General features: G+C 43.4%; 1 protein-coding gene across 1 annotated transcript; it reads right to left on the reverse strand.

The window, feature by feature from the left end:
• Positions 1 to 3,565: 3,565 nt before the first annotated feature.
• Positions 3,566 to 27,577, reverse strand: KISS1R (KISS1 receptor). Its single transcript, XM_081959905.1, has 5 exons — positions 26,784 to 27,577; positions 23,720 to 23,844; positions 18,037 to 18,172; positions 10,968 to 11,206; positions 3,566 to 9,397 (listed from the first exon to the last, which is right to left on the reverse strand). The coding sequence occupies exons 1-5, from the start codon at positions 27,025 to 27,027 to the stop codon at positions 9,038 to 9,040; spliced, it is 1,104 nt and encodes a 367-aa protein (XP_081816031.1). The 5' UTR covers positions 27,028 to 27,577; the 3' UTR covers positions 3,566 to 9,037.

Raw genomic sequence — 27,577 nt, forward strand, 5'->3', positions numbered from 1 at the left:
TAATAGATCTGCCTTTCACAACGATAATCCAATCAGCTTTCAAATCTCCAGTTTTGTGGCCATTAGCACCTTTTATGGTGATATTAATGCCACAGATTAATCCTGCACAGTGTGATGAATTGCTTCCTTTTCTGGTTTAAATAGTTTTCTGATCCGTTCATTGGGTGAACCCTGGTGCTCTGTTTATTTTTCTACTCAATGCATGATTTCACGTTTCAATCAGGGCTCAGTTACATTTTCTTTCCAACTAGAGCAGCGGTTCTCAACCTGCGGGTCGGGACCCCTTTTGGGGGGGGGGGGGTCGAACGACCCTTTCACAGGGATCGCCTAAGACTATCGGAAAAAAACATATTTTCGATGGTCTTAGGAACCGAGACACCAATTTTATGGTCGGGGGGTGACCACAACATGAGGAACTGTATTAAAGGGTCGCGGCCTTTGGAAAGGTTGAGAACCACTGGCCTAGAGGAACCTGGAAGAGAGCCAGGTTTTTGCATTGCATTACTGCGATAAGGAAATAAAGAGAAAAAATCAATAGCGGGATTCATTTTGAACGATTGCTGGGTGATTTTTCTCAACTTCTTCAAAAACATCGCAAGAAAGAGACAAGACACGGGCATCGCTGGTTAAAGATGGTCAAATATATCAATTTATTGTTGAACCGCTAACAGAATCTTCAAGGGACCGACACACACACACACACACACACACACACACACACACACACACATTCCTGAACTTGCAACTGGTTGCTTATCAACCATTCAGAGTGATAGACCCCCTCTCCCCCAAAAGTTACTTGGGATTTGTTTTTGAAGCTCCAACATTACACCCTCCCCTCCCCTCCAATCATATAACTACATTTTAGACAGCTGACAATCAGACCACATTTAGGTCTTTTGCAGTGCTCAGGTCATTTGACCACCATTTACAATGCTTTTGCTAAAAGCCTGTATTTACTTCTGGTTTCCAGCAAAAACTGGCCCATAGCAAAGCAAAGGTTTGCTTAATAACCACCTGTTCACTTAACACCTCTGGTGTTTGCTTTATGACAGCTGCATTTGCTTAAGAATGGCAGCCAAAAAAATCGGATCTGTCATGTGACGACCTGCTTTGCAACCATCATGCTTTAACAGTTAAAAAACTGCCAGGCTCAATTACAGTTGTGAGTCAAAGGCTACCTGTATCAGTGACGTGCGGTGAGGTTTATGGCTGGTGAGGCTGGTGACATCATCAGCGTGAGCCGCGTTCCCCTTCATGTTGACTCAGGAAGGAGGGGAATGGGACCATGTGTGCAGGAGACTGAAGCTGCCTCAGCCTCCTGCACACGTGGTCCCATTCCCCTCCTTCCTCACTCCTGAGTCAACATGAAGGGGACCATGGAGCGGCTCACGGCTCACGCTCCACGGTCCCCTTCATGTTTACTCAGGAAGGTGGGAATGGGACCACGTGTGCAGAAGGGAGGCTGAGCCTAGAGGAGCCTCCTGCACACGTGGTCCCATTCCCGGACCACGTGTGCAGAAGGCTCCTCAGTGCCTTTTCCCTTTTCCCTTTTTTTTATTTTCATGATGAGAGCGGTGAGGCTCTGCCTCCCCTCCCTCCCCTGACCGCACGTCCCTGACCTGTATATATTCTTCCATTCAGCCATGTCCGATTCTCAAGACACTGCCTGGACAAGTCCCTGCAGTTTTCTTGGCAAGTTTCCCCCCCCCCCCAGAAATGGTGTGCTATTGACTGCGTAGCCGTGGTGGGATTCAAATTTTTTTTACTACCTGTTCTGTGGGTGTGGCTTGCTGGGCGTGGCAGGGGAAGGTTACTGTAAAATCCCCATTTCCTCCCGATCAGCTGGGACTCGGGAGGCAGAGAATAGATGTGGGCGTGGCCAGTCAGAGGTGGTATTTACTGGTTCTCCGAACTACTCAAAATTTCCGGTACTGGTTCTCCAGAACTGGTCAGAACCTGCTGAATACCACCTCTGTTCCGCACGACAGAGAGAAAGTGACTGGCTCAAGGTAACCCAGCCAGCTCCATGCCCAAGGTGGAACTAGAACTCACAGTCTCCCGGTTTCTAGCCTAATGACTTAACACCACATCAAACTGGCTCTCAAATATATATGCAGTAGTGCAATTTAAGAAGGAAATAGTGTAACCCAGGGGTGTCCAAACTTGGGAACTTTAAGACCTGGGAGTTGAAGTCCATAAGTCTTAAAGTTCCCAAGTTTGGACACCCCTGGTGTAACCTATTATGAATTCTTGACATCTTTCTGTCTCAAGAAAACACAGAGAACACTAGAACATCAAGAGTTCTAGCATGGCTAAATCTTCAAATGGGATGAGTATTATTAAAAACCAAATTGGAATTTAGAACCTTTCTTTTGCAAAATATCTTCAGCAATGGCAGGGTTTCCATCAATGGTTAATTTTTCTAATTCCATGAAATCACTAGTGCTTTATTCTTTCTTCTTTATTTCTATGCTTAAAAGTGAAGAAAGGTAGGAGAAACCAAAACTTCCGTCCACCTTTTCAGGAAAGGAAAGGAGGAAAATAAAATAAAATAAAGGATTTAGTAGGTATTAATTTCCCAATGTAAGAGGAAAATGTTTCTAGCAGGAGATAGGTAAAGTTCCATGAATCCATTTTATTTAATGGGAAATAAAATTGCATTTGCGTTTTGTAAAACAGAAAAATATTTCAATAAAATTATCCATATAGGCTTGCTTTTAGTTACTTTGCCCAATAAATTCTCTCTCTCTCTCTCTCTCTCTCCCTCTCTCTCTCTCTCTCTCTCTCTCTCTCTCTCTCTCTTTAGAAGTGGACTTTTCTGATTTGGAAAGTGTGAGTAATTAGGTAATAGTGGTAATAATAATGTTGCAAAATTGTGTAACCAAAAAAAAATGTAATAGCACTTTTCATATTATAGAGTAATGAAGTTAACCAAACATATCCAAGCAACTATAGGAAGTCCTCATTTAGGAGCCACAGTTGGGACCCAAAATGTCATTAAGTAAAGTGGTCACTAAGTGAAACTGCAAGCGTGCTTTTGCTCTTAATTCAGTGTTCCTTTGCTTTACAGAACTAAAACGTCATAAATGCAAGGACTAGTTTTTCCTCATGATTCTGACTGTGAATGGCTGCTAAATGAGGCACACTCTAAAAAAGGAGTGTTCTATGACAAAAAAAAAAACTGGGGGGAAAAAAAAGAAAAGTGAGAAAAGAGAGGATGGGGAAGAGGAAAAATGCTATTTCACAGTAGGAAGAAATTGGAGAAGACTTGACGAGGTAAGAACTGTCAATCTTCCAGAGTTGCCAATAATTGGGTAGAGACTGTTCACCCTGATGTGATTTTGGACTCAGGATTAAGTTCCCCCTTTCAAGAGTTCAAAGGAGAGCGGAATGGGTCGGGTTGAGGTGGGGAGAGGCAGTTTGAAGAAGGTGGCCCACATCTGCAATTCCTTTACCCCCTGAAGGTGACCCCAAAGCTCTCCCCCCACCTCCCCACCCCGGTCAGAGGAAGAGCAGTTCAGAGAGGAAAGCTGGGATTTTCCACCATTACACAACAACTAGGTGATCCGTCTTATCACATTTATTTTGCTCTTTATTTACAAGGTACCAGTTGAAGGAAAGAATTGCGAAAGAGAGCAGAATTAAAATTGGAGCAGTGCTTCAAAAAAACAGGACAATTACAGAGCTATAAATTGCAACGTCAGTAGCTTATCAACTTCCAGGAGTCCCAGGGTGAGCGATTTCCCCCACCTCATCATTTTGCCTTCCAAAAAAAAAACCAGGTCTGAAGAGACCAAGCTGGTATTCAGACTTCAAACGGAAAATTGTGTAATACTGACATTGGCTGGATTTCTCGATCTTCAAGGCGGATTTGCCAATATGGTGCATTTTATTACTTATTCCCTTGCCTTTTTTTTCCTTACAACAATCTCACGCCCTGCCCAGTGTGCTTAGAGAGATATGCTGAATCTTAGTTTTATCCTCGCTGAAATCCTTTGGGTTATATTTGCTAGGTTTCTGTACAGGAACAAAAAAGGTTTCAATTCGAGTTGGACTAGACGGCCCCATTTGGAAGGCATAGCTTAACCCTAACCCCACCACTCCTTTTAAATATATTCATTTTAATTGCAGCAGTGGGGCAGTGGTTAGTGTGCAGTACTGCAGGCTATTTCTGCTGCCTGCTGGCTGCCTGCAATTTGGCAGTTCGAATCTCACCAGGCTCAAGGCTGACTCAGCCTTCCATCCTTCTGAGGCTGGTAAAATGAGGACCTAGATTGTTGGGGGAAATAAGCTGACTCTGGAAATCGTTTAGAGAGAGCTGTAAAGCACTGTGAACCAGTATAAAAGTCTATTACTAATGCTAATATGCTGTCAAATAGGGAAAATGACAAATCTCTATTAATAAAATTAGCAGGGGAAGAATATTAACACAAGCTATAGGGCAGCTTCTCGTAGACTGACACTTCTTCAATCTTGGTGAATTGGACTATAATTCCTATAATCATGAGTTAGCAAAACAGCCCTCTCTAAGCTCTTTGCAGAGTCAGCCCATTGCCCCCAACAATCTGGGTCCTCATTTTACCCACCTCGGAAGGATAGACGGCTAAGTCAACCTTGAGCCTGATGAGATTCGATCCGCCAAATTCTGCTGGCTGTCAGCAGAATTATCCTGCAGTACTGCACTCTAACTACTGCGCCGCCGTAATGAAATGTCTGCAAGAAAACACCCAAGTTCAGAGAGCACCAAGGACTCCTCATTTCAACCTGGAGCTACAGATATTCTCCTTTATTGGTACAGTCATAACTTGTGACAGTTGTAAAGAGGTTGCCATGTGACCGGATCCATTTTTATGACCTGGGTGGCAGTCATTAAATGAATGCCATGGTTGTTAAGCAAACCCATTGTATGGGCTGTTTTTTGTAGGAAACCAAAAGTGAACGTTGGTTTCCAGCAAAAACATAAATTGTGGTCACAGGATGCTACAAACAGGTTGCCAAGGATTCAAAATCTTGTCATGTAATTTGGGGCGGGGGGGGGGGGAGAGAACAATATCAGAACTTTAAAACTGGGTCATAAGTCACTTTGGGGAGGTTCCGTAGTAACCTTGAATGATCGCTAAGTGACTGGTCATAAGTCGAGGACTACTTGTATTGCAAACTCTCGCTTTTGGGAAGAATAAAGTAAAAAACAAACAAACAGATTTGCTTTAAATCCTAACCCCAGGAGAGAGTTCGCAAAACCTTCAATTACAATGCTCTTGAACTAAAACACGGATGCCTTCATATTTTTTCAGATTTCAGTTGATGAATTTAATTAAGACTTCTCAGAGCTTTCCAAGCTGATGGCGCCTGTGTTTGAAAATAAAATTTACTCCATTGAATTGCAGAAAAACATTGTCCTTGCTGGCTTAAAAATACTAACATAGCTGATGTTGAATTCTCCGGTCTCCGAAAGGAGACATTTTCATCTTTTCAAAGTACATCAACTTAAGCTACATTTAAAAAAAAAAAAATGTCTTTTTTGCAGAAGAAAAGAAAAACTCAAACATTATACTCAAGTATAGTATATCTCATCAAGAGACATCTTGTAGGGGGGGGGGGTCAAAAAGTTAAAAGGGCAGCCATAATCATGAGATAGAAGCCTTGTTCGTTTTAATTCTGATGATGGTCCATGGGGTTTGGACCAGTGGTGGGATTCACATAAATTTACCACCAGTTCGCAATTGTGAGCAGGCGCTGGCACACACTCTCATCACGTCCATGTGTGCCTTCCGTGCATGCGTGCAGCTTTCCGTGCATGTGCTTTCCGTGCATTCACTCATGCACACAGCGTTGAAAATGAGGCTACATAAGACATTTTGGAGCTACCTGCAATTCGCCGCTACTGGTTTGGCCAAACTAGTCCGAACCAGCTTAATACCACCTCTGGTTTGGACCTATGAAATAAGAGTGGATTGGAACGCAGCCCAAAAAGCATCCTCAATCACTGAGCAAAAAAAAAAAAAAAGCTAATTGGATTGTTTTTAGAAAGAATAAGCATCTCTTCCAAGGTAGTGCATGAATGCCCCATCCAGAGTTCAAGAAAGTTGCGCCTTAGTCTTCAACTGCTTCCGTTAGCGATAGCAGTAGCACTTAGACAGTCAACTAATGACCACAATTGAACCCAAAATTTATGAGAAATTTGTTCGGTGATTTTTGCCCCAGTTGACAACTTTTCTCACCACCTTTGTTTCAAGTGAATCAATGCAGTTCTTAAATGAGTCACATGGTTCTTAATTGAATCTGGCTTCCCTATTGACTTTGCTCGTCAGAAGCAAAAGTTGACCACATAATAATAATAATAATAATAATATTGATAACATGATCTCATAACATGATCTTGGGACCCTGCAACCGTCCCAAAAGTGAGGTCAAGCATCTGAATGTAAATCACATGACCATGGGGATGCTGCAATGGTCATAAGTGTGCAAAATGGTCATCGGTTGCTTTTTTCAGGGCTGCTGTATCTTCGAATAGTCACTAAATGAACTGTTATAAGTTGAGGACTACCTGTATACCACCTCAAAGTGTTTCACAGCACTGTCTGAGTGGCTTACAAATATCAACATATTGCCCCCCAACAATCTGGGTCCTTATTTTATTGACCTCTGGAGGATGGTAGGCTGCATCAATCTTGAGCTGGTCAGGATTCAACTCTTGGCAGTCGGCAGAGTTAGCCTGCAATACTGCATTCTAACCACTGTGCCACCACGGCTCAGTAGTGTGCATATTATCAGCTGATAAAACAAATTTGGTCAACCAACTAAGATTTCTTACAGCTTAAATAAGTCTTTCTCTCTAGTATTAATGTATGCTAAAGGTATACGGCTTTATTCCATCTTGATTCATTGCTCCCAATATCATGACTTTTTTGACAATTGTTGTACAGGTAGTCCTCAACTTACAACTGTTCATGTTGAAAGTTCCAACAGCACTAACAAAAGTGACTTACGAGCATTTTTCACAACTGGTTGCAGTATCCCCATGGCCACATGATCAAAATTCAGGTGCTTGGCAACTGGCATTTATTTATGACAATTGCAGCATCCCCATGGGGACATGCGATCACACTTTGTAACTCTCCCAGCTGGCTTCTGACAAGCAAAGTCAATGGGGGAGGTCAGATTCTCTTAATGGCAGCATGACTTGCTTAACAACGGTGACAAAAAAGTTGTAACATTGCGTGCAACGAACTTAACAACTGCTTTCCATAGCAAAGGCAATTTTGGGCTCAGTTGTGGTTATAAGTTAGAATGACCTGTATCTTAACAAAGAGTTACTTTTGATTAGGAAACTATGAGTTACTCCAATTATTTAATTTCATCTGAAAATACAACACTTCTCTAGTTGACTTGTGTTGTTGAACTGGGAAATCAATTTGATTAGGAAATATTGACATCTAGTGGAATAGGACATTATGACATCCTAAAGTCCTAGAATTTACTCAAGGTGCTGGAATTATTTTATTCCATCAGAAACGTCAGCATGTGTTCCCATGCCTGAGCGGCGGTGGTGGTGGAAGGGGGGTTGTTTCAAACTTTATAAAGTAATTTTGTTTTGTCCCTTCAAGTTAGTCAGGGCTGCCATAGGTATAAGATGAGGGAAAGAGAAACACTATCAAGATTTCAAGGATGCGTTGTTCTAGCCAATATCAGTGAGTATTAGAGGTTTAATATTTTTGTGAGCTTTCTTGACCTGATCAGGGCTGGCAGTGGGAGAAAGTGACATTTGTATGATTGGCCCATGATTTACCCAGAAGCCAAAGATTGACTAGCAATTGGATCCAAGTTTCCTTAATCCAGGGATAGGGAATCTATACAGGTGGTCCTCGACTTACAACAGTTTGTTTAAGTGACTGTTCAAAGTTACACCAGCACTGAAAAAAGTGACTTATGACTGCATTTCACAGTTACAAGCTTTGCAGCATCCCCACGATCATGTGATCCAAATTGAGATGCTTGGCAACTGGTTCGTTTTTATGACCGTTGCTACGTCCCAAGGTAACATGATCCACCTTTTGCTACCTTCTGACAAACAAAGTCAACAGGGAAGCCAGATTCACTTAATAACCATGGTACTAACTTAGCAACTGCAATGATTCACTCAACAAGGTCATAAAATGGGGCAAAACTCACTTAACAAACGTCTCACTTCACAACGGAAGTTTTGGGCTCAATTACAGTCGTAAGTCGAGGGCTACCTGTACTGACCATTAGCTAGCACGAAAAGAGGCAACCTAGTCCCGTGATGGGGATTGTGGAAAAGAAACATTTCAGAGAGATTCTGCCTTAGTTGGTTTAAGTCTCCCTTGATTTGTACAGATTTCGAGATATTATGTTTTTATTCCCCACTAGCATGAAAGCCTGAAATCTGTGGCTGTTCTCGTTTCTTGAGTTTGTTACATGTGTGCCACTTAACTGTTACTGGACTACATCTTACAGCATCTCTCAATATTGGCCACAGTACTGGGGCATTGACAGGTGGACGCCAATGACATTTGAAGAAGAGTCCTCCACTGCACCTTAAACACAAGACAACACTGTAGGATCCACTGGAAGGCAAAACACTTTACAGGTAGTCCTCAACTGACGACCACAATTGAGCCCAAAATTCTTGTTATTAAGTGAGAGATTTGTTAAGTGAGTTTTGCCCTATTTTATGGCTTTTCGTGCCATGGTTGTTAAGTCAATCCCTGCAGTTGTTAAGTTAGTAGCGTGGTTGTTAAGTGAATCCTAGCTTCCACCCTGACTTTGCTTATCAGAAGGTCACAAAAGATGATCACCTGATCCCAGGACATTGCAACCGACATAAATGTGAGTCAGTTGTCCAGCATCTGATTGTAAATCACGTGACCATGGGGATGCTGCAATGGTCATAAGTGTGGGAAATGGTCACGGGTCCCTTTTTTTCAATGCTGGGGTAACTTCAAATAGTCACTAAACAAGTGATTGTAAGTTCAGGGCTACCTATGGAGGAAAGGTACTTATTTTAAACCTACATGCCTGATGAGACAAACTGCATCTCGGTATTAAGGTGGGCTCGGCCAACAATGTTGGAATTACCCACCCTCTTCTTGAAGGCCAGTGGGAAAACTTTCTTGAAGGCCTTCCGAAAATTAGTGCCCATGAAGGCGTAGACAATGGGGTTGAGGGAAGAGTTGGCATAGGACATGCAGTGAGCGAAAATCTTCACCTTATAAGTATAGTAATTGTGCTGAAAGCTGGAGTCAAAGGCTTGGAAGAGGATCAGAAGCTGCACCGGACCCCAGCAGATGGTGAAGAGAGCAATGATGATCGCTACCATACGTGAGATCTTGGCTCGCAGAGCTTCAGAGAATTCTGACAGCTGCTGTACCTATATTGGAGCGCAGAAAGGAGGACGAAGAGGTGACCCCAGTGAAAAGGAAGATAGATAGTATGGCGTCATTAAAATATTGGACTGAAATGGCCAGGTTGAAGTCTACTCTTCTTGTTGTTCAGTCACTAATTCGTGTCCTCCAACCTCACGGAGACAGCATGCCAGGTGCTCCTGTTCTCCACTCTCTCCCAAAGTCTGCTCAGGCCTGTCCCAGCTTGGGCATTTAGGAAAGAAAGGCCCTCGACTCCATTCATAACGACAGGTATACTGCGCCTTGCTGGCACAGTGGTTAGAGTGCAATACTGCAAGCTACTTCAGCTGACTGCCGGCTGCCTACAATTTGGCAGTTCAAATCTCAACAGGATCAAGGTTGACTCAGCCTTCCGTCCTTTCGAGGTGGATAAAATGAAGACCCAGATAGTTGGGGGCAATAGGCTGACTCTGTAAATATCTTAGAGAGGACTGTGAAGCACTATAAAGTGGTATATAAGTCTACGTGCTATTGCTATTTTACTAAAGCCAAGTGGTTACAGCGTAAGAAAAGCCAGATCTGAAACTTCCTGCGTAAACCGAATAATTTTCTCCCTTGATCCTCTTGCTATTATCCAATGAAGTTCAAATTAGTTCTTTCGGTAACAGTTCTGCGGTCGGCACCTTTTTGGTGGGTGTTTGCATTCTTTCCCATGCCTGTGTTCTTGGATCATTCAACTCTTGTCTCGGGTTGGCACTTCTGGTTGCTTGATCCCCCCCTCCTAGTATCCTTTCTCCCTCCCCCCACCAGCAGCTTATGGCAGGCTGCAATCAAAGCAAAGTAGAGCTGAAGTAGCGTGTTGGCAGATTTTACATGTCCACAGTATCAATGACACTACAGTAGTGGCCAAAATTGTGAAAACCTTTTGGGAAAAGTGTACAATATTTTAGAAGTTTGATAGTTAATAATACCACTTTTTTTGAGTAGTACCATAAAATTATATATCAATGGAAAGAGAATTTAATCCAGAATGCAATGCAATAACTTTTATGAAGGATTTGCTATTAGAATCAGCTATAAAGAAGAAAGGTGAAACACGTAGAAAAAACAAGATATACAAAAATTATCACCATAGAAAAAACAAAATATACAAAAATTTCACCATGCCAGTTAATATTTAGTTGGGTAACCTTTAGTATGAATTACAGCCTTACAACGTCTTCCCATGGAGTGGACCAAGTCTTTTAGTTCTGCAGCTGTTATAATGTGAAATCAAGATTGAATGATTGCTTCTATTAACTGGGTTTTATTGCTGGCTATATTTGGCTATAACTGTTCATAGAATAAAGATAATTGAACAAACTTTGTTGCATTACATTCTTGATTGAATTATCTTTCCATTGATATATACTTTTATGGTACTACTCCAAAAGAAAGTGGTGTTATTAGCCATCAAACCTCAAAAATACACTTTTCCCAAAAGTTTCCACAATTTTGGCCACTACTGTGTCTAACCATCTCATCCTTTAAAAAAAAATTAAGATCTTTCATCTCGCATCCATTTTATCCCCGATACAACATATAGCTTATAAGTACCTGGTAATGGTTATCAGCTGGTGCCACGGTGGGCTGTCCCATCTGGTAAAGCATAGCACTGTAGCAGATGAGGATGGTCAATAAAGGGAGGAGGTAAACCGCTAAAAAGTTGTAGAGGATAAAGACTCTCTCGTGGTACACGGAGGGGAAGGACTCACTGCAGAACATTTGCGGACCGAACCAATAGCCTTCTACCAGCCGGTTGTAAATCAGCACCGGGATGGAGACAAGGAAAGAACCTGTGAAGGAAAAGAGCCAGGATCAAGGCTGGCAACTCTATCACACCGTCTGTTGTGGAGGCCCTTATTGGTCCATTGGTTGATAGTGGTAGTCCTCAACTTATTGTCAGGGTTCCAAATAGCATCCTCAATGAAATAAGAGTCCAAGGTTAGGAATTCCTCAAAACTCCATTTTATTAGAAGAGCCATGTTGGCACATCTGGGAAAACCCAAATCTGAGAGCTTCCAGGTTTTCCCCACCCAGTTGAAAGTTCAAGACCCTGCCCCAGCACCAACATGTCTTCACATGGTCCAATCAGTCACTGTCCCACAGAGACTCCTCCCAGTGATGCCCCTCTAGGTGCCGAGGCAAGATGACCTTGACTCTCTGAGAAACAATGTTGTTTTGACTACACAGCTTTCATGCCCATACTAATCCCGCCTCCCGGTTTCCCACAGTAGTAGACTCAGGGGTGGGCTACTGGGGGTTCGCAGATTCTTTGCAGTTTGAAGAACCCCCAAATCCCACTCCTGGCTGGCCCCGCCCACCCCTCTCCTCCCAGGAGTCTCCACCTGGCCCGTTTTGGATGCAGGTAAATGCAGGGCGCACGCGGAGGCTTGGGGAGGATGAAAAACGGGCCTACCGAAAGGCCAGAAACGGGTCCGGCCTTTCTGAACTTCCAGTAGGCCCTGCTTCTGGCCTCCAGAGGGCCTCCGGAACCTGGGGAGGCTGTGTTTTCGCCCTCCTGGAGAAAAGCTGAAGTAAAACTTGAGGAAAGCCTCCAGAACCCGAGGAGGGCAAAAATCTCCCCCCCCCCCCCCGTGGTGCAGGAAGCCTACTAGGCCATGGCCACCATGGCCACGCCCACCCAGCAACCAGGCAGAGAATACCTTACTACAATTTTTGAAGCCCACCCCTGAGTAGAATATGTGGCAGGCTTGAGGCCCACTGTAAAAGATGGCTTCCAAGCCTGACACTTACAACCATTCGTTTTGGGACCGCTTAAAATTACAACAGCACTGAAAAAAGTGACTTACGACCATTTTTTGCACTTATAACCAGTGGTGGGTTGCTTCTGGCTTTACTATCAGTTTCGTTCTCGCACGCGTGCACGGTTCAGTGTAAATTGTTCTTTGCGCAAGCACTAGAAAACAACATGGCACCGGCATCAGCACCGGTGAGGGAACCGGTTCGGGGGTGTGGCAAGCCTGGGTCGCTGCCAGTTCTCCGACCCAGGCAAAAATACCACTACCGGTTCAGCTGAACCGGGAGCAACTCACCTCTGCTTATAACCGTTGCAGCATTCCAGTGGTCACATGACCAAAATTCGGATAATCGTCAGCTGGTTCATATTTATGACGGTTGCAGTGTCCCAGGGTCATGCAATCACTTTTTGCGACCTGACAAGCAAAATTAACGGGGAAGCCAGAATTCACTTAACAACCATATCACTCACTTAACAACTGTGGCGAGAAAGAAATGGGGCAAAATTCACATAGCAACTGTCTCGGTTATCAACAGAAATCTTGGGTTGCATTGTGGGCGTAAGGCGGGGACTACCTGTACGTCAATTAATCACCTCCTTCCAGAGCTGCTAGAAGTGGGTGTGCAAAATAAAGGCTCAGTAGACAGTTGTGGACTTATGACTGCTCATTTAATAATGATGGACCTTCCCAGGGTACTTACAATTTGATTCTGAAGTTCTGGTGGCTGCCCCTCCATGGTCACATCAAAAGAATAGAATAGAATAGAATAGAATAGAATAGAATAGAATAGAACAGAACAACAAGAGTTGGAAGGGACCTTGGAGGTCTTCTAGTCCAACCCCCTGCCTAGGCAGGAAACCCTATACCGTTTCAGACAAATGGCTATCCAACATCTTCTTAAAGACTTCCAGTGTTGGGGCATTCACAACTTCTGGAGGCAAGTTTTTCCACTGATTAATTGTTCTAACTGTCAGGAAATTTCTCCTTAGCTCTAAATTGCTTCTCTCCTTGACCAGTTTCCACCCATTGCTTCTTGTCCTGCCCTCAGGTGCTTTGGAGAATAGTTTGACTCCCTCTTCTTTGTGGCAGCCCCTGAGATATTGGAAGACTGCAGTGTCCTGTGATCAAATGATTTGTGTTTTACTTTTTTTCTTTTTTTTTTTGCTGCCAAAAGACAGCAATTATGTCTGGGTTTTGACAAAACTGACCCTTAAGAAACGATGGGTTCACTTAATGGCCATGGTGTTTGCTTAACAACCTCTGTAAATAAAAAGGTTGAAAAATCAGATCAGTGATGACCACTTGCAGCCATAATGGGCAGGTTCCGTTCCAGTGGTAAGTTGAGGGCTTACCCATTCTTTGCCTGTATAAAGCAACATTAATCTGTTTCTGTTCTGTAGGGAGAACGAGGCAGGCAGGAACTGAGGCAAGGCAGGTTGAAGCTAACACAACCTTTATTAACAGTATAACACAGCAAAATGTAAGGCAAGCCTCGACCCGGCAAACAGCGGCATTTGACAGCTGACAGCCCTTTTTATACTACAGCTGTCAGACGCTGGACCAATAGAATGGCTACATTCTCCCGCCAGCTGGCTGCTCACGTCTCAACCAATCAGGGGCGGCAATGATACTCAATGGCGTTGTAGCCTCGAGGACTTGACAGTTTCATTCATTCCAAAATGTATATAACCCTCTATCTAACAAAAGGAATGCTCATAGAAGATCTGTAGCTCAGGCCAGGGTTAAATTTTGGAGTCCTTGGTGACCTCTGACCTTGGTTGTTTGGCTACAGGTGTAACCTAGTCTGCTAATTACACATCTGCAAGGAAACAACCAAGCTCAGAGAGCACCAAAGACTCCAGAACAGGAATTCTGGGCAGTGAAATGCATCTGGAATCACACTGTTCCCAAATTTGCTCAGAGTGTCCGGGAATGCCACTGACATTCCTTTGCGGTGATGCTATCAGATATCTCTTAAGAGCTGTGGAATGCTTGGAATTCAATTTCTAAGTTGCTATTGCTCCTAAATGCCTGGGAAAAAACATCAGCTGTCACAAGACATTACAGACAGATGCTAAGTTGGCACTCCTGTGTGTTTCCGAGGCACCTTTTGTTCAGTCCAACTGAGGCCCTGCCCCTATAACCATCCCTGGGTTATCTGCTACTGTTGTATTAAGATTGGTACCTGTTTGCTATGCTACAGGGATTGATGGCACCGCCTCCTGTTGATACAAAGATTTTAACATTTAATTTATATTTTGAATAGCAATAGCAACAGCACTTAAATTTATATATAGCTCCATAGTGGTTTATAGCATTCTCTAAGCCAGGGGTGTCAAACTCAAGGCCCGTGGGCTACATCTGACCTGTGGAGTGCTTAGATCTGGTTTGTGGGGCCGCCCTGGAAACAACGAAGGACCAGCCTGCGGTGCCTCTGCCAGAGAAAACCGAGCTCAGAAGGGCTGCGGGTGGCCTTCCTGAGCTCTGTTTTCCCTGGCAGTGGGTTGCAGGAGGCCATCGCAGCTGAAAATGGAGCTTGGGAACCTGTTTTTTGCTGGCAGAGCACTTGGGCCCCCACAGGCACCCCCAACACAAGTGATGTCGAGCTGGCCACGTTTACTCTGGCCACGTTCACCCTGGCCCACTGAGGTCAAACATAATCCTGATGCGGAAATGAAATCGAGTTTGACACCCCTGTCTAAGCGGTTTACAGAGTCAGCGTATTGCCCCCAACAATCTGGGTCCTCATTTTACTGACCTTGGAAGGATGAGTAGCATTGATGCCCTCTAAGCTTTGGCACCACATACGTAAAAAAGGACTGAAGACCTCCATGGCAATGGTGGGTTCCTACCGGTTCGGACCGGTTTGGCCAAACTGGTAGTAGTTTGGCGGCCTGGGTCGCTGGAACCGGTAGCAACCAAGGCCTGCCACGCCCCTGAACCGGTTCTCCCATAGGCGCCACCATCTTGTTTTTTTGCTTCTGCGCATGTGTAGAGCAATTTTTATTGCATTTATGGGCAAATGCATACACGTGCGAAGCGTGCCTCCAGCACGAGCGAAACGAGCGCGCGCATGCAAAATTGTGCACGCACCGAACTGGCAGTAATGCTGGTAGCAACCCACCCCTGCTCCATGGTCCTTCCAACTTCCAACTGTTATATTGTTACTGTAATTGGCAGTGACATGCAGTCAGGTGAGGCAAGTGAGGCACAGCCTCACCACTCTCATCATGAAAAAAAAAAAGTAAAAGGAAAAAGCTGTGCTAGTTGCTGCCTCACCGTGGATGACTCTGCTTAACCTCACTGGTGCTCTCCCTCCCCAAGTGTAGTGACTTCCTCCCCAGGCCCCCATTCATTTCTCTCTCTCACACACACAGCTGGATAAAACTATATAAAAATCTAGCCCAGCTTCACTGATTACAAGTTTGAAAAGGCAACGTGGCTCCACCTGCAATCAAACTACACTTGGGGAGGGAGAGCACAAGCGAGCACTGAGGAGACCACAGGAGGAGGCAGGAAGCCAGGCAAAGAGCCATGCTGTAGTACACACACTTTCCCCCAGCCTCTTTCTTTTGGAAGGCTCGGATCAGCTCCCCTCCGGCTTCTCTGCCTCTCCTCTCACCCCAGCCTGCCAGCAGGAGGTGGTGGGTGGGCTTTATTGTGTTCCAGGCATTTCCCACCCAGACAGCAGGCTGCATTTGCAATGGTGGAGGTGTTTGGGAAAGGCAGCAGGGGAATGGGTGGTGGTGGTGGTGGCAGAGGAGCTGCTTTCAAGCCACTGGAAAAGATATCCAATCCAACTTTTGTGTGTGTGGGGGGGGGGGTTGTTTGAGAGTGAGTGAGAGAGGGAAGGGGTAGGAGAGATAGTCCAATCCAACTTCTGTGTGTGTGTGTGTGTGTGTGTGTGTGTGTGTGTGTGTGTGTGTTTGAGAGAGGGGGAGGAAGGGAGAGAGGGAGGAAGGAGGGGAAGGAGAAGAAAAAGAAAAAGAAAGAAGGAGCAAAGGAGAAAAACAAATGCTGTCGCTTTAAATTGGAACTGAGCATGCCTGGCTGTGGAATTCTGGGAGTTGAAGTCCACAAGTCTAAAAATATTTGAAACCCAGCACTGTGTCAGTGCCTCACCAGTCATAAACCTCACCGCACGTCACTGGTAATTGGTTGTGTTGGAATGGCAAAATGTTGGTTTCCTCATTTAGCCCCTGCCCTTAAGGATCCCACAGCTTCGAAGATGCTTTTAAATTGCCCAGAGTATCCCACAGACCTAGGATTGGCTGGGCAAGTGAAAAGCAACTTGGAAGCTGATAACAAACCGTTTCAACTCTGTCACCAAGGAAACTGCAGAAGTTGTGCCTGTGAAGCACGGAGATCACATTTGGTTCAAATGAGACTTTGTCTATTGAGCAACCCAGTGGATATATAGCACTATTTTTCAACCTTGTCTAGTTTAAGATGCAAGTGTTTCAACTTGCAGAATACCCCAGCCACCATGGGGTCTTGATAGCAATAGCATTTTAGATTCATATACTGCTTTCCAACCCTCTCTAAATGGTTTACAGGGTCAGCGTATTGCCCCCAACAATCTGAGTCCTCATTTTACTGACCTCAGAAGTATGAAAGGCTGAGTCAACCCTGAGCTGGTCAAGATCGAACTCCTGTCAGTGGGAATGCAGAATTAGCCTGAAGTACTTGGTGTTGGTTACTATCTTCAAAGCGCTCCATGGCACAGGACCTAGTTACCTGCGGGATCGCATCTTACCTCACACATCCTCACGACCAATCCGCTCTCACAGGGAGGGGCTCCTCCAGGTGCCATCCGCCAAGCAGTGCCAGCGGGCGGCGCCTAGGAGTAGAGCCTTCTCTGTGATGGGCCCAACCCTCTGGAATGACCTCCCCCCCGATATTAGAACTACTAACGACCTCCGCTCCTTCCGACAGAAGCTCAAGACCCACCTGTTCCAATTAGCTGGCTTGACTGATGTATAGTCCCATCTTTAACCTCCTGGCAAACATCTTACTGTGTAATTTTTAAGGGGAATTTTAATTATATTTGTATTTTAATTTAAATTTGGTACAGCACATTCTACCTCCTCCGTTTATATGTTTATATGTTTATATATTTATGCACATTTATATTTTGTATCTACATGGTTTTTAATATGTCTGTACACCGCCCCGAGTCCTGTTTAGGAAAGGGCGCGGGTTATAAATAAAAGTTTACTTACTTACTTACTTACTTCTAACTATTGCCTCACCACAGCTCTTGCCAAAGTTGAGAAACACTGAGGTATAATAATTACATGCCATTGATGCTTAGGTTTAAAATAAGGAATTTATTGCTTGCTTAAATTAGCAGCTAAAATAATAATTGCTCAACACTGAAAAACCTTAGCTAATCCAACAAACGAGAAGTGGATTGGCAAGACTTCTTGAATTGCCATGTTAGCTTTGTGTCTAAAGTTAGAATCGGGGTTGTCTGCAGGGAGGCAGGCAAGAAAGTCAAGATGTTGGCCACAACTATTCAGTCAAAACCCCACCCCTTTTTCACATGCGCCCACCAAGAAGGCAGGGCATCAGTCACATGGTGGCAAACACAACCTTGAATTGCAAGCTGTATATCGAAACATTAGAAGCAAGAACCACAATTTCACCAGTTTCCAATTGGGAGGACTATGTATTATCTGAATGGTAGCAGACCTATCATTGGCAATAAGTATGATACATGGCAAACATGGAAGGTATTTATTAGTTTTTTTCTCTAATTTTTTACTTCATAGCAGATGTTTTTTGCCCGGATAAAGGACATTCAGCTATTTGATCGTGTTTGTGAACAATTCTAACTGACCCTGGAGGCTGCCCCGACTCACCAATCCAAATGCTGATGCTGACGGTTACGGCCACTCGTGGTGTGCGTCGTCGCAGGGATCGAAGTGGAAAGACAGTCACATACCATCGGTCCACACTCATGGCCGTCAGGGTGATGCAGGTCGCTTGCACTGAGACCTATGGAGCCAAATCGAGGGATTTGAAAAACAAAACAAAATGCACAGGTAAAGTTTAGGTGGTACCTCACTCAGTAGTAGTAACTGTGAGAAGGATCTTGGAGACAACCATTTAAATATGAGCCAGCAGTGTGCAGCAGCTGCCAAAAAAGCCAAGACAGTTCTAGGCTGCATCAACAGAGGGATAGAATCAAGATCACGTGAAGTGTTAATACCACTTTATAAGGCTTTGGTAAGGCCACACTTGGAATACGGCATTCAGTTTTGGTCGCCACGATGTAGAAAAGATGTGGAGACTCTGGAAAGAGTGCAGAGAAGAGCAACAAAGATTATTAGGGGACTGGAGACTAAAACATGAAGAACGGTTGCAGGATCTGGGTATGTCTAGTTTAATGAAAAGAAAGACTAGGAGAGACATGATAGCAGTCTTCCAATATCTCAGGGATTGCCACAAAGAAGAGGGAGTCAAGCTATTCTCCAAAGGATCTGAACGCAGGACAAGAAGCAATGGATGGAAACTAATCAAGGGGAGAAGCGACCTAGAACTAAGAAAAAATGTCCTGACAGTTAGAACAATTAATCAGTGGAACAGCTTGCCTCCAGAAGTTGTGAATGCCCCAACACTGGAAGTCTTTAAGAAGATGTTGGATAGCCATTTGTCTGAAATGATATAAAGTAGGCGTATCAAACACAAGGCCTGCATTGCATGCCGGATCAGGCCCACATGGTGCTTAGATCTGGCCCATGGGGCCGCCCTGGGAACAGTGTTGGAGCACCCATAACTTCGCTATGCGCGCATGTGCAGTAGTAAAAAAATTGCTTCTGAGCATGCGCAGAAGCAAAAAACAAGATGGCGTCACCTGTGGCGCTGCCGATAGAACTGGTTCAGGGGCATGGCTGGACGAGTTACTACCTACTCGGCTGAAGCTGTCCAAACTGGTAGGAAACCACCTCTGGTCTTTTTATCCCACTGCTCTGATTGGTAGGATCTTCTCTGGATATTAGGCAGAGAGAGGTATGTTTCACATCAGATCCATTTTATAACAAGCGTGAATTAGCTATTTTCTGAGTGTAAAGTTAAAATATAAGCTCTCTGTCTAGATAGAAGCTAGAACAGCAAGCAAACCTGAAGGAGAAAGAAAAGCATGTGTCAGTTTTGACATGCCCTGACAGCATGATTGTTGAACAGGTCATCTTTACTTAAATTATCAGCCCTGGAGGTCATTTTTTTCTTGAATTCTTCAAGGCTGCCACATTTTAGTGCTCTGGGAAACTGGGAGGGGGGATTGCATGGAGTCGCAGGGATATTTAGCTCAGTGGTGGGATTCAAATTTTTTTACTATCGGTTCTGTGGGCGTGGCTTAGTGGGCGTGGCAGGGGAAGGATACTGTAAAATCTAAATTCCCTCCCCACTCCAGGGGAAGGATACTGCAAAATCCCCATTTCTTCCCGCTCAGCTGGGATTCGGGAGGCAGAGAATAGATGGGGCGGGGCCAGTTAGAGGTAGTATTTACCGGTTCTCCGAACTACTCAAAATTTCCACTACTGGTTCTCCAGAACTGGTGAGAACCTGCTGAATACCACCTCTGATCTAGCCATAATAACATTCCTTTCTCAGAGAGTCAAGGGCATTTGGCCTGTACCTGGAGTGGCGTGACTGGGAGGCATTTCTAGTTGGGATGGTGTTTGATTGGACCATGTCATGGACAAGAGGGTGCTGGGCTGAAGCTTGGACTTTCGTTTGGGTGGGGAAACCCTGGAAGCTTTCAGATTCGGAGTTTTCCCAGATGTGCCATATCTAATAAAATGGAACTTTGAGGAACTTCAAGCCTCTGAGTCTTCTTTCGTTGGGGGTGTTACTTGGAACCCTGACATAAAGGATTACCTGTATACTATACTGATGGATACTCATACTCACACACAATCAGCATGGATTCACAACAGATACAGTGCAGGTAGTCCTCAACTTACAACCATTCATTTAGTGACCGTTCGAAGTTGGAACAGCACTGGAAAAAAAATGACTTATGACCGTTGCAACATCCCCAAGGTCATTTGGATGCTTGAGAAGTGGTTCAACTCACATTCCAGCCAGATTCATTTCACAACTGTGTTACTAACTTAACAAGTGTAATGATGCACTTAACAACTATGGCAAGAAAGATCGTAAAATGGGACAGTGCCCCCTTAACAACTGTCTCGCTTAACAACAGAAATCTTGGCCTCAATTGTGGTCATATGTCGAGGATTACCTGTATGTACTTACAAGGTCTATTCTGATTCACTGTTTCCCATATCTATACACAGACCCATAAATATAATACTGTTATACAATACAGTACAATAGCAGAGTTGGAAGGGACCTTGGAGGTCTTCTAGTCCAACCCCCTGCCTAGGCAGGAAACCCTATACCGTTTCAGACAGATGGCTATCCAACATCATCTTAAAGACTTCCAGTGTTTGGGCATTCACAACTTCTGGAGGCAAGTTGTTCCACTGATTAATTGTTCTAACTGTCAGGAAATTTCTCCTCAGTTCTAAGTTGCTTCTCTCCTTGATTAGTTTCCACCCATTGCTTCTTGTTCTACCCACAGGTGCCTTGGAGAATAGTTTGACTCCCTCTTCTTTGTGGCAACTCCTGAGATATTGGAACACTGCTATCATGTCTGGGGGGGGGGGAGACATATCCAGTTCCTTCAACCGTTCTTCATATGTTTTAGTCTCCAGTCCCCTAATCCTCTTTGTTGCTCTTCTCTGCACTCTTTCTACACAGTCTCCACATATTTTCTACATCGTGATGACCAAAACTGAATGCAGTATTCCAAGTGTGGCCTTACCAAGGCATTATAAAGTGGTATTAACACTTCACATGATCTTGATTCTATCCCTCTGTTTATGCAGCCTAGAACTGTGTTGGCTTTTTTGGCAGCTGCTGCACACTGCTGGCTCATATTTAAATGGTTGTCCACTAGGACTTCAAGGTCCCATTCACAGTTACTACTATTGAGCAAGGTACCACCTATACTGTACCTGTGCATTTTGTTTTTGTTGCCTAAATGTAGAACCTTACTCTTTTCACCATTGAATTTCATTTTATTAGATAGTGCCCAATGTTCAAGTTTGTCAAGATCCTTCTGTATCTTTAGCCTATCTTCTGGAGTTTTGGCTATTCCTGCCAGCTTGGTGTCATCTGCAAATTTGATGAGTTCCCCATTTATTCCCTCATCCAAATCATTGATGAAGATGTTGAAGAGTACTGGGCCCACTGCATACTTCCCTCCATGTAGATGCAGGTCCATTGAGGACTACACATTGAGTGCGGTTGGTCAGCCAGTTACGAATCCATCTGGTGGTGATGCTGTCCAACCCACATTCTTCTACTTTATCTAGTAGTAGGTTATGGTCTACCTTATCAAATGCCTTACTGGTCCAAGTAAACTATATCGACGGCATTCCTCTGATCCCCTAATTTTGTCACATTGTCAAAGAATGCAATAAGATTAGTCTGGCATGATCTGTTTTTGACAAACCCATGTTGTCTTTTGGCTATTACTTTGTTTGCTTCTAGGTGTTCGCTAATTCGTTGCTTGATTATCTTTTCCAGAATCTTTCCTGATATTGAGGTCAGGCTGATAGGTCTGTAGTTCCCTGGATCTGTTTTTTTTTTCCTTTTTTGAAGATGGGAACCACATCAGCTCTTTTCCAGTCCTCTGGTAGTTTCCCTGTGCTCCAGGATCTCTGAAAGAGATCAGTGGTTCTGAGATCTTGTCTGCTAGTTCCTTCAGAACCCTGGGGTGTAATCCATCCAGTCCTGGTAATTTGAACTCATCTAGGGTAGACAGGTGCTCACTTACCATTTTCTTCCCCATTTCAACTTGTGTTCCTAATCTGATTTTTGTGGTGCTGTTTTTGATAGGTTGGACTGTTTTATCCCTTTGTGTAAAGACAGATGCAAAACATGAGTTAAATAGTTCTGCTTTCTCCCTCTTGCTTGTCACCTTCTTGCCACTTTCTCCCAGCAATGGACTTAACTTTTTTCTTGTTTTTAACATGTTAGAAGAAGCTTTTTTTGTTATTTTTTACTTTTGTGGCAAGCCTTTCTTCATTGTGAGCCTTAGCTTTCCTCACTTCATCTTTACATGCCCGGGCTATTTGCTGATATTCTGCCTTAGTTATGTCCCCCCCACTTTCCACTTTTTATACTTATCTTTTTTGTCTTTCAATTTGTCAGAGAGTTCTTTATGCAGCCATGCTGGTTTCTTTTGGGAGCTGTTATTTTTCTTCTTCATTGGTATTGTGCTAGACTGGGCTTTTGTAATTTCACTTTTCAAAATTTCCCAAGCTTCTTGAGTTGTTTTCCCCTTGAGGATTCTCATCCATGGAATTTTTCCCAAGCTCTCTCTAAGTTTATTGAAATTAGCTCTCTTAAAGTCCAAGACTCTAGTTTCATTTTGTTCTACTACTTGTGTTTGGATAATGTTGAATTCCAATATTGCATGGTCACTTGCCCCCAGGGTTCCTGTGGCTTCAACACCTTCTATCATTTCCTCTCTGTTAGTGAGAATTAAGTCCAATATGGCTGATCCCTTTGTTCCCTTCTCTACTTTTTGGAAAACAAAGTTGTCTGCTAGGTTTGTTAGGAACCTGTTGGATCTTCCACTTGGTGCAGAGTTTGTTTCCCAGTTGATGTCAGGGTAGTTAAAATTTCCCATTACTATTGTGGTATGCTTCCTACATACCTTAGTTAGCTGACTAGCAAAAAGTTCATCTACTTCCTCTGCTTGGTTGGGTGGCCTGTAGTATAGACCTATAGCAATGTCATTTCCCCCCCAACCTTTAATATTGACCCAAATGCATTCAAGATAGTTCTCATCATTGTTGTGCTCTATTTCTGTAGAGAGGTAATTATTTCTTATATATAGTGCAACTCCACCTCCTCTTTTATTTGGTCTATTTCTTTTAAATAATTTAAATCCTTCTAGCTGTATGTTCCATTTGTCGTTTTCATCCCACCAAGTTTCTGTAATGGCAACAATATCGTATCTGCCCTCTTTTACTTGAATTTCTAATTCGCCCTGTTTATTCCTCATACTCTGTGCATTGGTGTATAGACATTTGAGTCCATTTTGATTGACCATGTGTTTACTGTCTACATAACCTGTGTTATGCCTGACTGCCCCTATTTTCTTGCCACTTGTATGATTCATGCACCTGGTATGGCACTCACTATTAAATGCTTGGTTTTGCTTGACAGCAAGAGTGATAATCTGGGTATCACAGATTATCTGTGTTACATGCACTGATAACCCTATGAATTTTAGATTGCTAGGGACAGAAATGTTCTGTATCAATTAATCCTTCACAAGGATCTTCAGCGTGGATGCTGTTTTGAAGATATGATTTCAAAATGAGCTGGAGTTTTACGTTTCTGAGCTGAGAAGGGACGAGGCACCACAATTCTGATATGGCACTTGAAATTAGCTAGAAATCTCTGTAAAAAAAAAAACAGACCTGAAGAGAGAAGTTTCCAAATTCAGACATTGCTCACCTGTTGGATGTAGTTGACAAATTTACATAGGAACTCTCCAAATATCCAGCCGGGAAGTGGATACAGCATTGCAGTGAAGGGAACGCAACAAACCAGGAAAATGATGTCGGTGGTAGCCAAGTTGGCTGTTGAAGAAAGAGCAGAGGCTGCTGGTCTTTAAACAGTGGTGGCATTTGCCTTTCTCTCTCCCTTTATTAAGCTGGATTAGAACCAAGCATGCGTTCAAAAGAATATCAGAATACAATAAGACACTAATGAGGAGGACCTCTTAGGGATGTGTCAATTTTCAAGTGGGAAAAGGGGGTGGGGAAGCTAGCACCCCAATTATCACTTTAAGAAAATCCAAACAATATGAAATAATGAGAATGAAACGTAATAATTATGAGTAACAATATTATGCTTACTTGTATTGAAATGTATGATACCCAGGCATCACACCATTCACACATTGATTTGTATAAATAACATAAAAGAAAAAACTTGTTTGAAAAAAAAAGAAATTCCGTTTTTTTTCTATTGCACTTTTTTCAGTAGGTGTTTTTTTTTTCACCATGTAGAAAGAAAAACCCAGGCTGTTTTTAGTACCCTGAAATACTCAATTTGGTTCTTTATTTCTCTGTACTCTTATAAACATCCATCCACCTATCCATCCATCCATCCCTCTCCCTCTCTGCCTCCCTCTCTCCCTCCCTCCCTCCTTCCCTCCCTCCCTCTCTCCTTCCCCCTCCCTCTCTCCCCTCCCTCTCCCTCCCTCCCCCCTCTCCCTCGCTCCTTCCCTCCCTCTCCCTCCTCTTTCTCTCCCTCCCTCCCTCCCTCCCTCTCTCCAAACACATATTTACACATAACATATATGTATACATGTACCAGTGGTGGGTTCCGGATCCCGTTGCAATCAGTACGGTGCGACGGGGCCGGGCGTCCACCATATGAACGCGCGCAGCGCACACACACAAACGTACAATGCGCACATGCGTACTTACCGCCCGAAACGCTCCATGACACCTCTGCAATGCTCCAGCTGCTCGGCGGAGTGTTGCACAGGCACCATATGCACCGTGCGGGTGCACAGAAGCCCCGAAAACCTCAAATACCGGTAAGGAGTGCGGGTGGGTGGATGGACCCTCTGGAATGGTACCTGGTGCTCACAGTAGGCACCGGTACATAACCTACCATTGACATGTACATATGCGTATGGCCCCTCTATGAGGGAGATGGATGGTTAGGAAGCTTAAAAGATAGATGATATAGATAGATAGATAGATAGATAGATAGATAGATAGATAGATAGATAGATAGATAGATAGATAGATAGATGATAGATCTTCAGGTTCAACCTCAATAATACACTGGCAAACAATCGATACAAATTCAAATTAAACAGCTCCAAACTTGATTGCAGAAAATATGACTTCAGCAACAGAGTGGTTAACGCCTGGAGTTCTCTACCTGACTCTGTTGTTACATCCTCTAACCCTCTCAGCTTCAACCTTAAACTGTCTACCGTGGACCTCACCCCTTTTCTAAGAGGTCCGTAAAGGGGGCGTGCATAAACGCACCAGTGTGCCTAACGTCCCTGTCATACTGTCCCCATCTATTTGTATTCATTTCTTTTGCTCATATCCATGTTTATATTTATACCTGCTATCTTGTACATGTTTGACAAACTAATAAATACTAAATACTGTGTTTCCCCGAAAATAGGGCAGGGTCTTATTTTCTTTTGACCCCTATAATAAGCGCTTGGTCTTATTTTCGGGGAGATCTTATTATTTTTGAGGTGCAGGAGGCGCCGAGCATGGTCACCTCATGGCTTCTGCTGTGTTGCAATATTTTCGGGGAGGGCTTATTTGCAGGGAAATAGGGTACTAAATAATAGATAGATAGATAGATAGATGATAGATAGATAGATAGATAGATAGATAGATAGATAGATAGATAGATAGATAGATAGATAAAAAGATGGCCAGGTGTTCTCTTTGAAATGTTACTTAGTTCCAACTTAATTAATGTGTATATATTACAAACATATTTTTCATTTAGGAACCCCGGTGGTGGTGTGGTTAGACTGCCAAATTACAGGCAAACTCTGTCCATAGCCTGGAGTTTGAGTCTCACCAGCTCAAGCTTGACTCAGCTTTCCATCCTTCTGAGGTTGGTAAAACAAGGACTCAGATGGGGGCAATAGGCTGACTCTGTAAACTGCTTAGAGAAGGCTGTAAAGCACTATGAAGTGGTATATAAGTTAATATTTTGTTTCAAATTCAGGACAGATATCAGTAGTCCTCAATTTACTACTACAATTGGGACTGGGATTTTGGTCACTAAGCGATGCAGTCATGAAGAGAGTTATCATGTGACCACCAGATCTGATTTTATCACCATTTGTATTGTGGTCATTAACTGAATCATGAGATTGTTAAAAGAAGCACATGGCTATTAAGCAAATAATAGCTTCCCCAATTGATTATGCTGGTCAGAAAGAGAAAAGTTGCAAAAAGTTGTGATCATATGATCATAGGACATTGCAGTTGTCATAAATACAAGCCAATTTCCAAGCACCCAAACTGCAAACAACTGACTATGAGGCTGTTGTGACAATCATAACTTTGAGGATGGATTGTAAGTCACTTTCTCCGAGGCTGTTGTAATTTCGAACCAAAACAAATGGTTGTAAGAACTACCTATAGTACTAAAGCCCTTATGTAATACTAACAAGCAGTCATATAACATGACTAACTAAATGGTTTTAAGTGCCTGATATTAATTTAACCTTTTAATATTATCTATTTATTTACTTATTATTTATTTATGATATTTAGAAAACTCTCATAATGAATATACTAATGGGAGGATGAAACAATAGGATTATGATTATTTTAGCTCAGTCTCCTCAAACTGTGCCCTCCAGATACATTGTGCTACAACTTCCATGTTCATATTTTTAAGGAAGCTAATAACTTCCTATTACATTGAATCACTCTATTTCATTTAGTTGTTGTCCCAGTTTAAAAGCATTACCTCCATTACCACCCTCCTCCATCTGAATGCCTCCAAATTGTCTTACCAATGTAGTAGTTGGTCACTGTCCTCATTGGCTTGTGTCTGATGATGACGTAGATTACCAGAGAGTTGCCCAATAGCCCAACTAACATCAGAATGGCAAAGAAGAGTGGGACCAGCCAGGCATCCACCAAATATGGGGGAGTGGGTGGCCCCGAGCCATTAGTGCACAACTCTGCAGTGCAGGCAGAATTGTTCAGAAAGAAGAGGGACTTGTTGAAATCAGAGATGGGGGCTTCCACTACCATATCCTTCTTTATTTTCCCAGCTGAACCATGGACTTTTCAGCTTTGCTTGTTCCCAGAATGGTTCATTTGCTTGCAAAAATGGGTGATGATCTGCTCAAATCTGGATCTTGTAGGTGCTTGAGAGGGGATAGGAATGTCCAATGAAAGATGACTTCAGCACTTTGGACAGTTCCAGCTGGTGCAGAAGTTGCTCTAGAAGCACATTTGCAAGAGCACAGCAATGGCAACAAAATGGACTGGTCCCCTTGCTTTCCCCAACACTCAAAGCAAAATGTCCCAATTGTTGGGTCGATCCAGACACCAGAACTGAATTGTCTTTTCTTTGACTGAAGTTTCCCCTCCTTGAATGTTTGATATGCTTTGCGAGGGAAAGCCTAAGATAAATGATTGTGGCTCAAGAATATCTTAGGAGACTTACATCCTAGTGCAGTCCTCATCATTTTTCTGTGAGCAACTTATAGAGTCCAAAATCCACACTGATCCTGTTCAGGAACTTCACAACATGCAGATACAACTCAAGCAAAGTTGCAGCAGTTTTTTGAAATTGCAG

Source organism: Natrix helvetica, assembly GCF_964273705.1.
Source record: "Natrix helvetica genome assembly, chromosome: 1".
NCBI classification, from domain to species: Eukaryota; Metazoa; Chordata; class Lepidosauria; order Squamata; family Natricidae; genus Natrix; species Natrix helvetica.

Excerpts from the sequence above, each read along its gene's own strand:
- KISS1R (XM_081959905.1), bottom strand. The coding sequence starts at position 27,027 with ATGGTAGTGGAAGCCCCCATCTCTGATTTCAACAAGTCCCTCTTCTTT. Across the intron at positions 23,845-26,783 it reads AGTGACCAACTACTACATTG|CCAACTTGGCTACCACCGAC; the intron begins GTAAGACAATTT and ends TTTCTTCAACAG. Across the intron at positions 18,173-23,719 it reads TTGTCAACTACATCCAACAG|GTCTCAGTGCAAGCGACCTG; the intron begins GTGAGCAATGTC and ends TTGGCTCCATAG.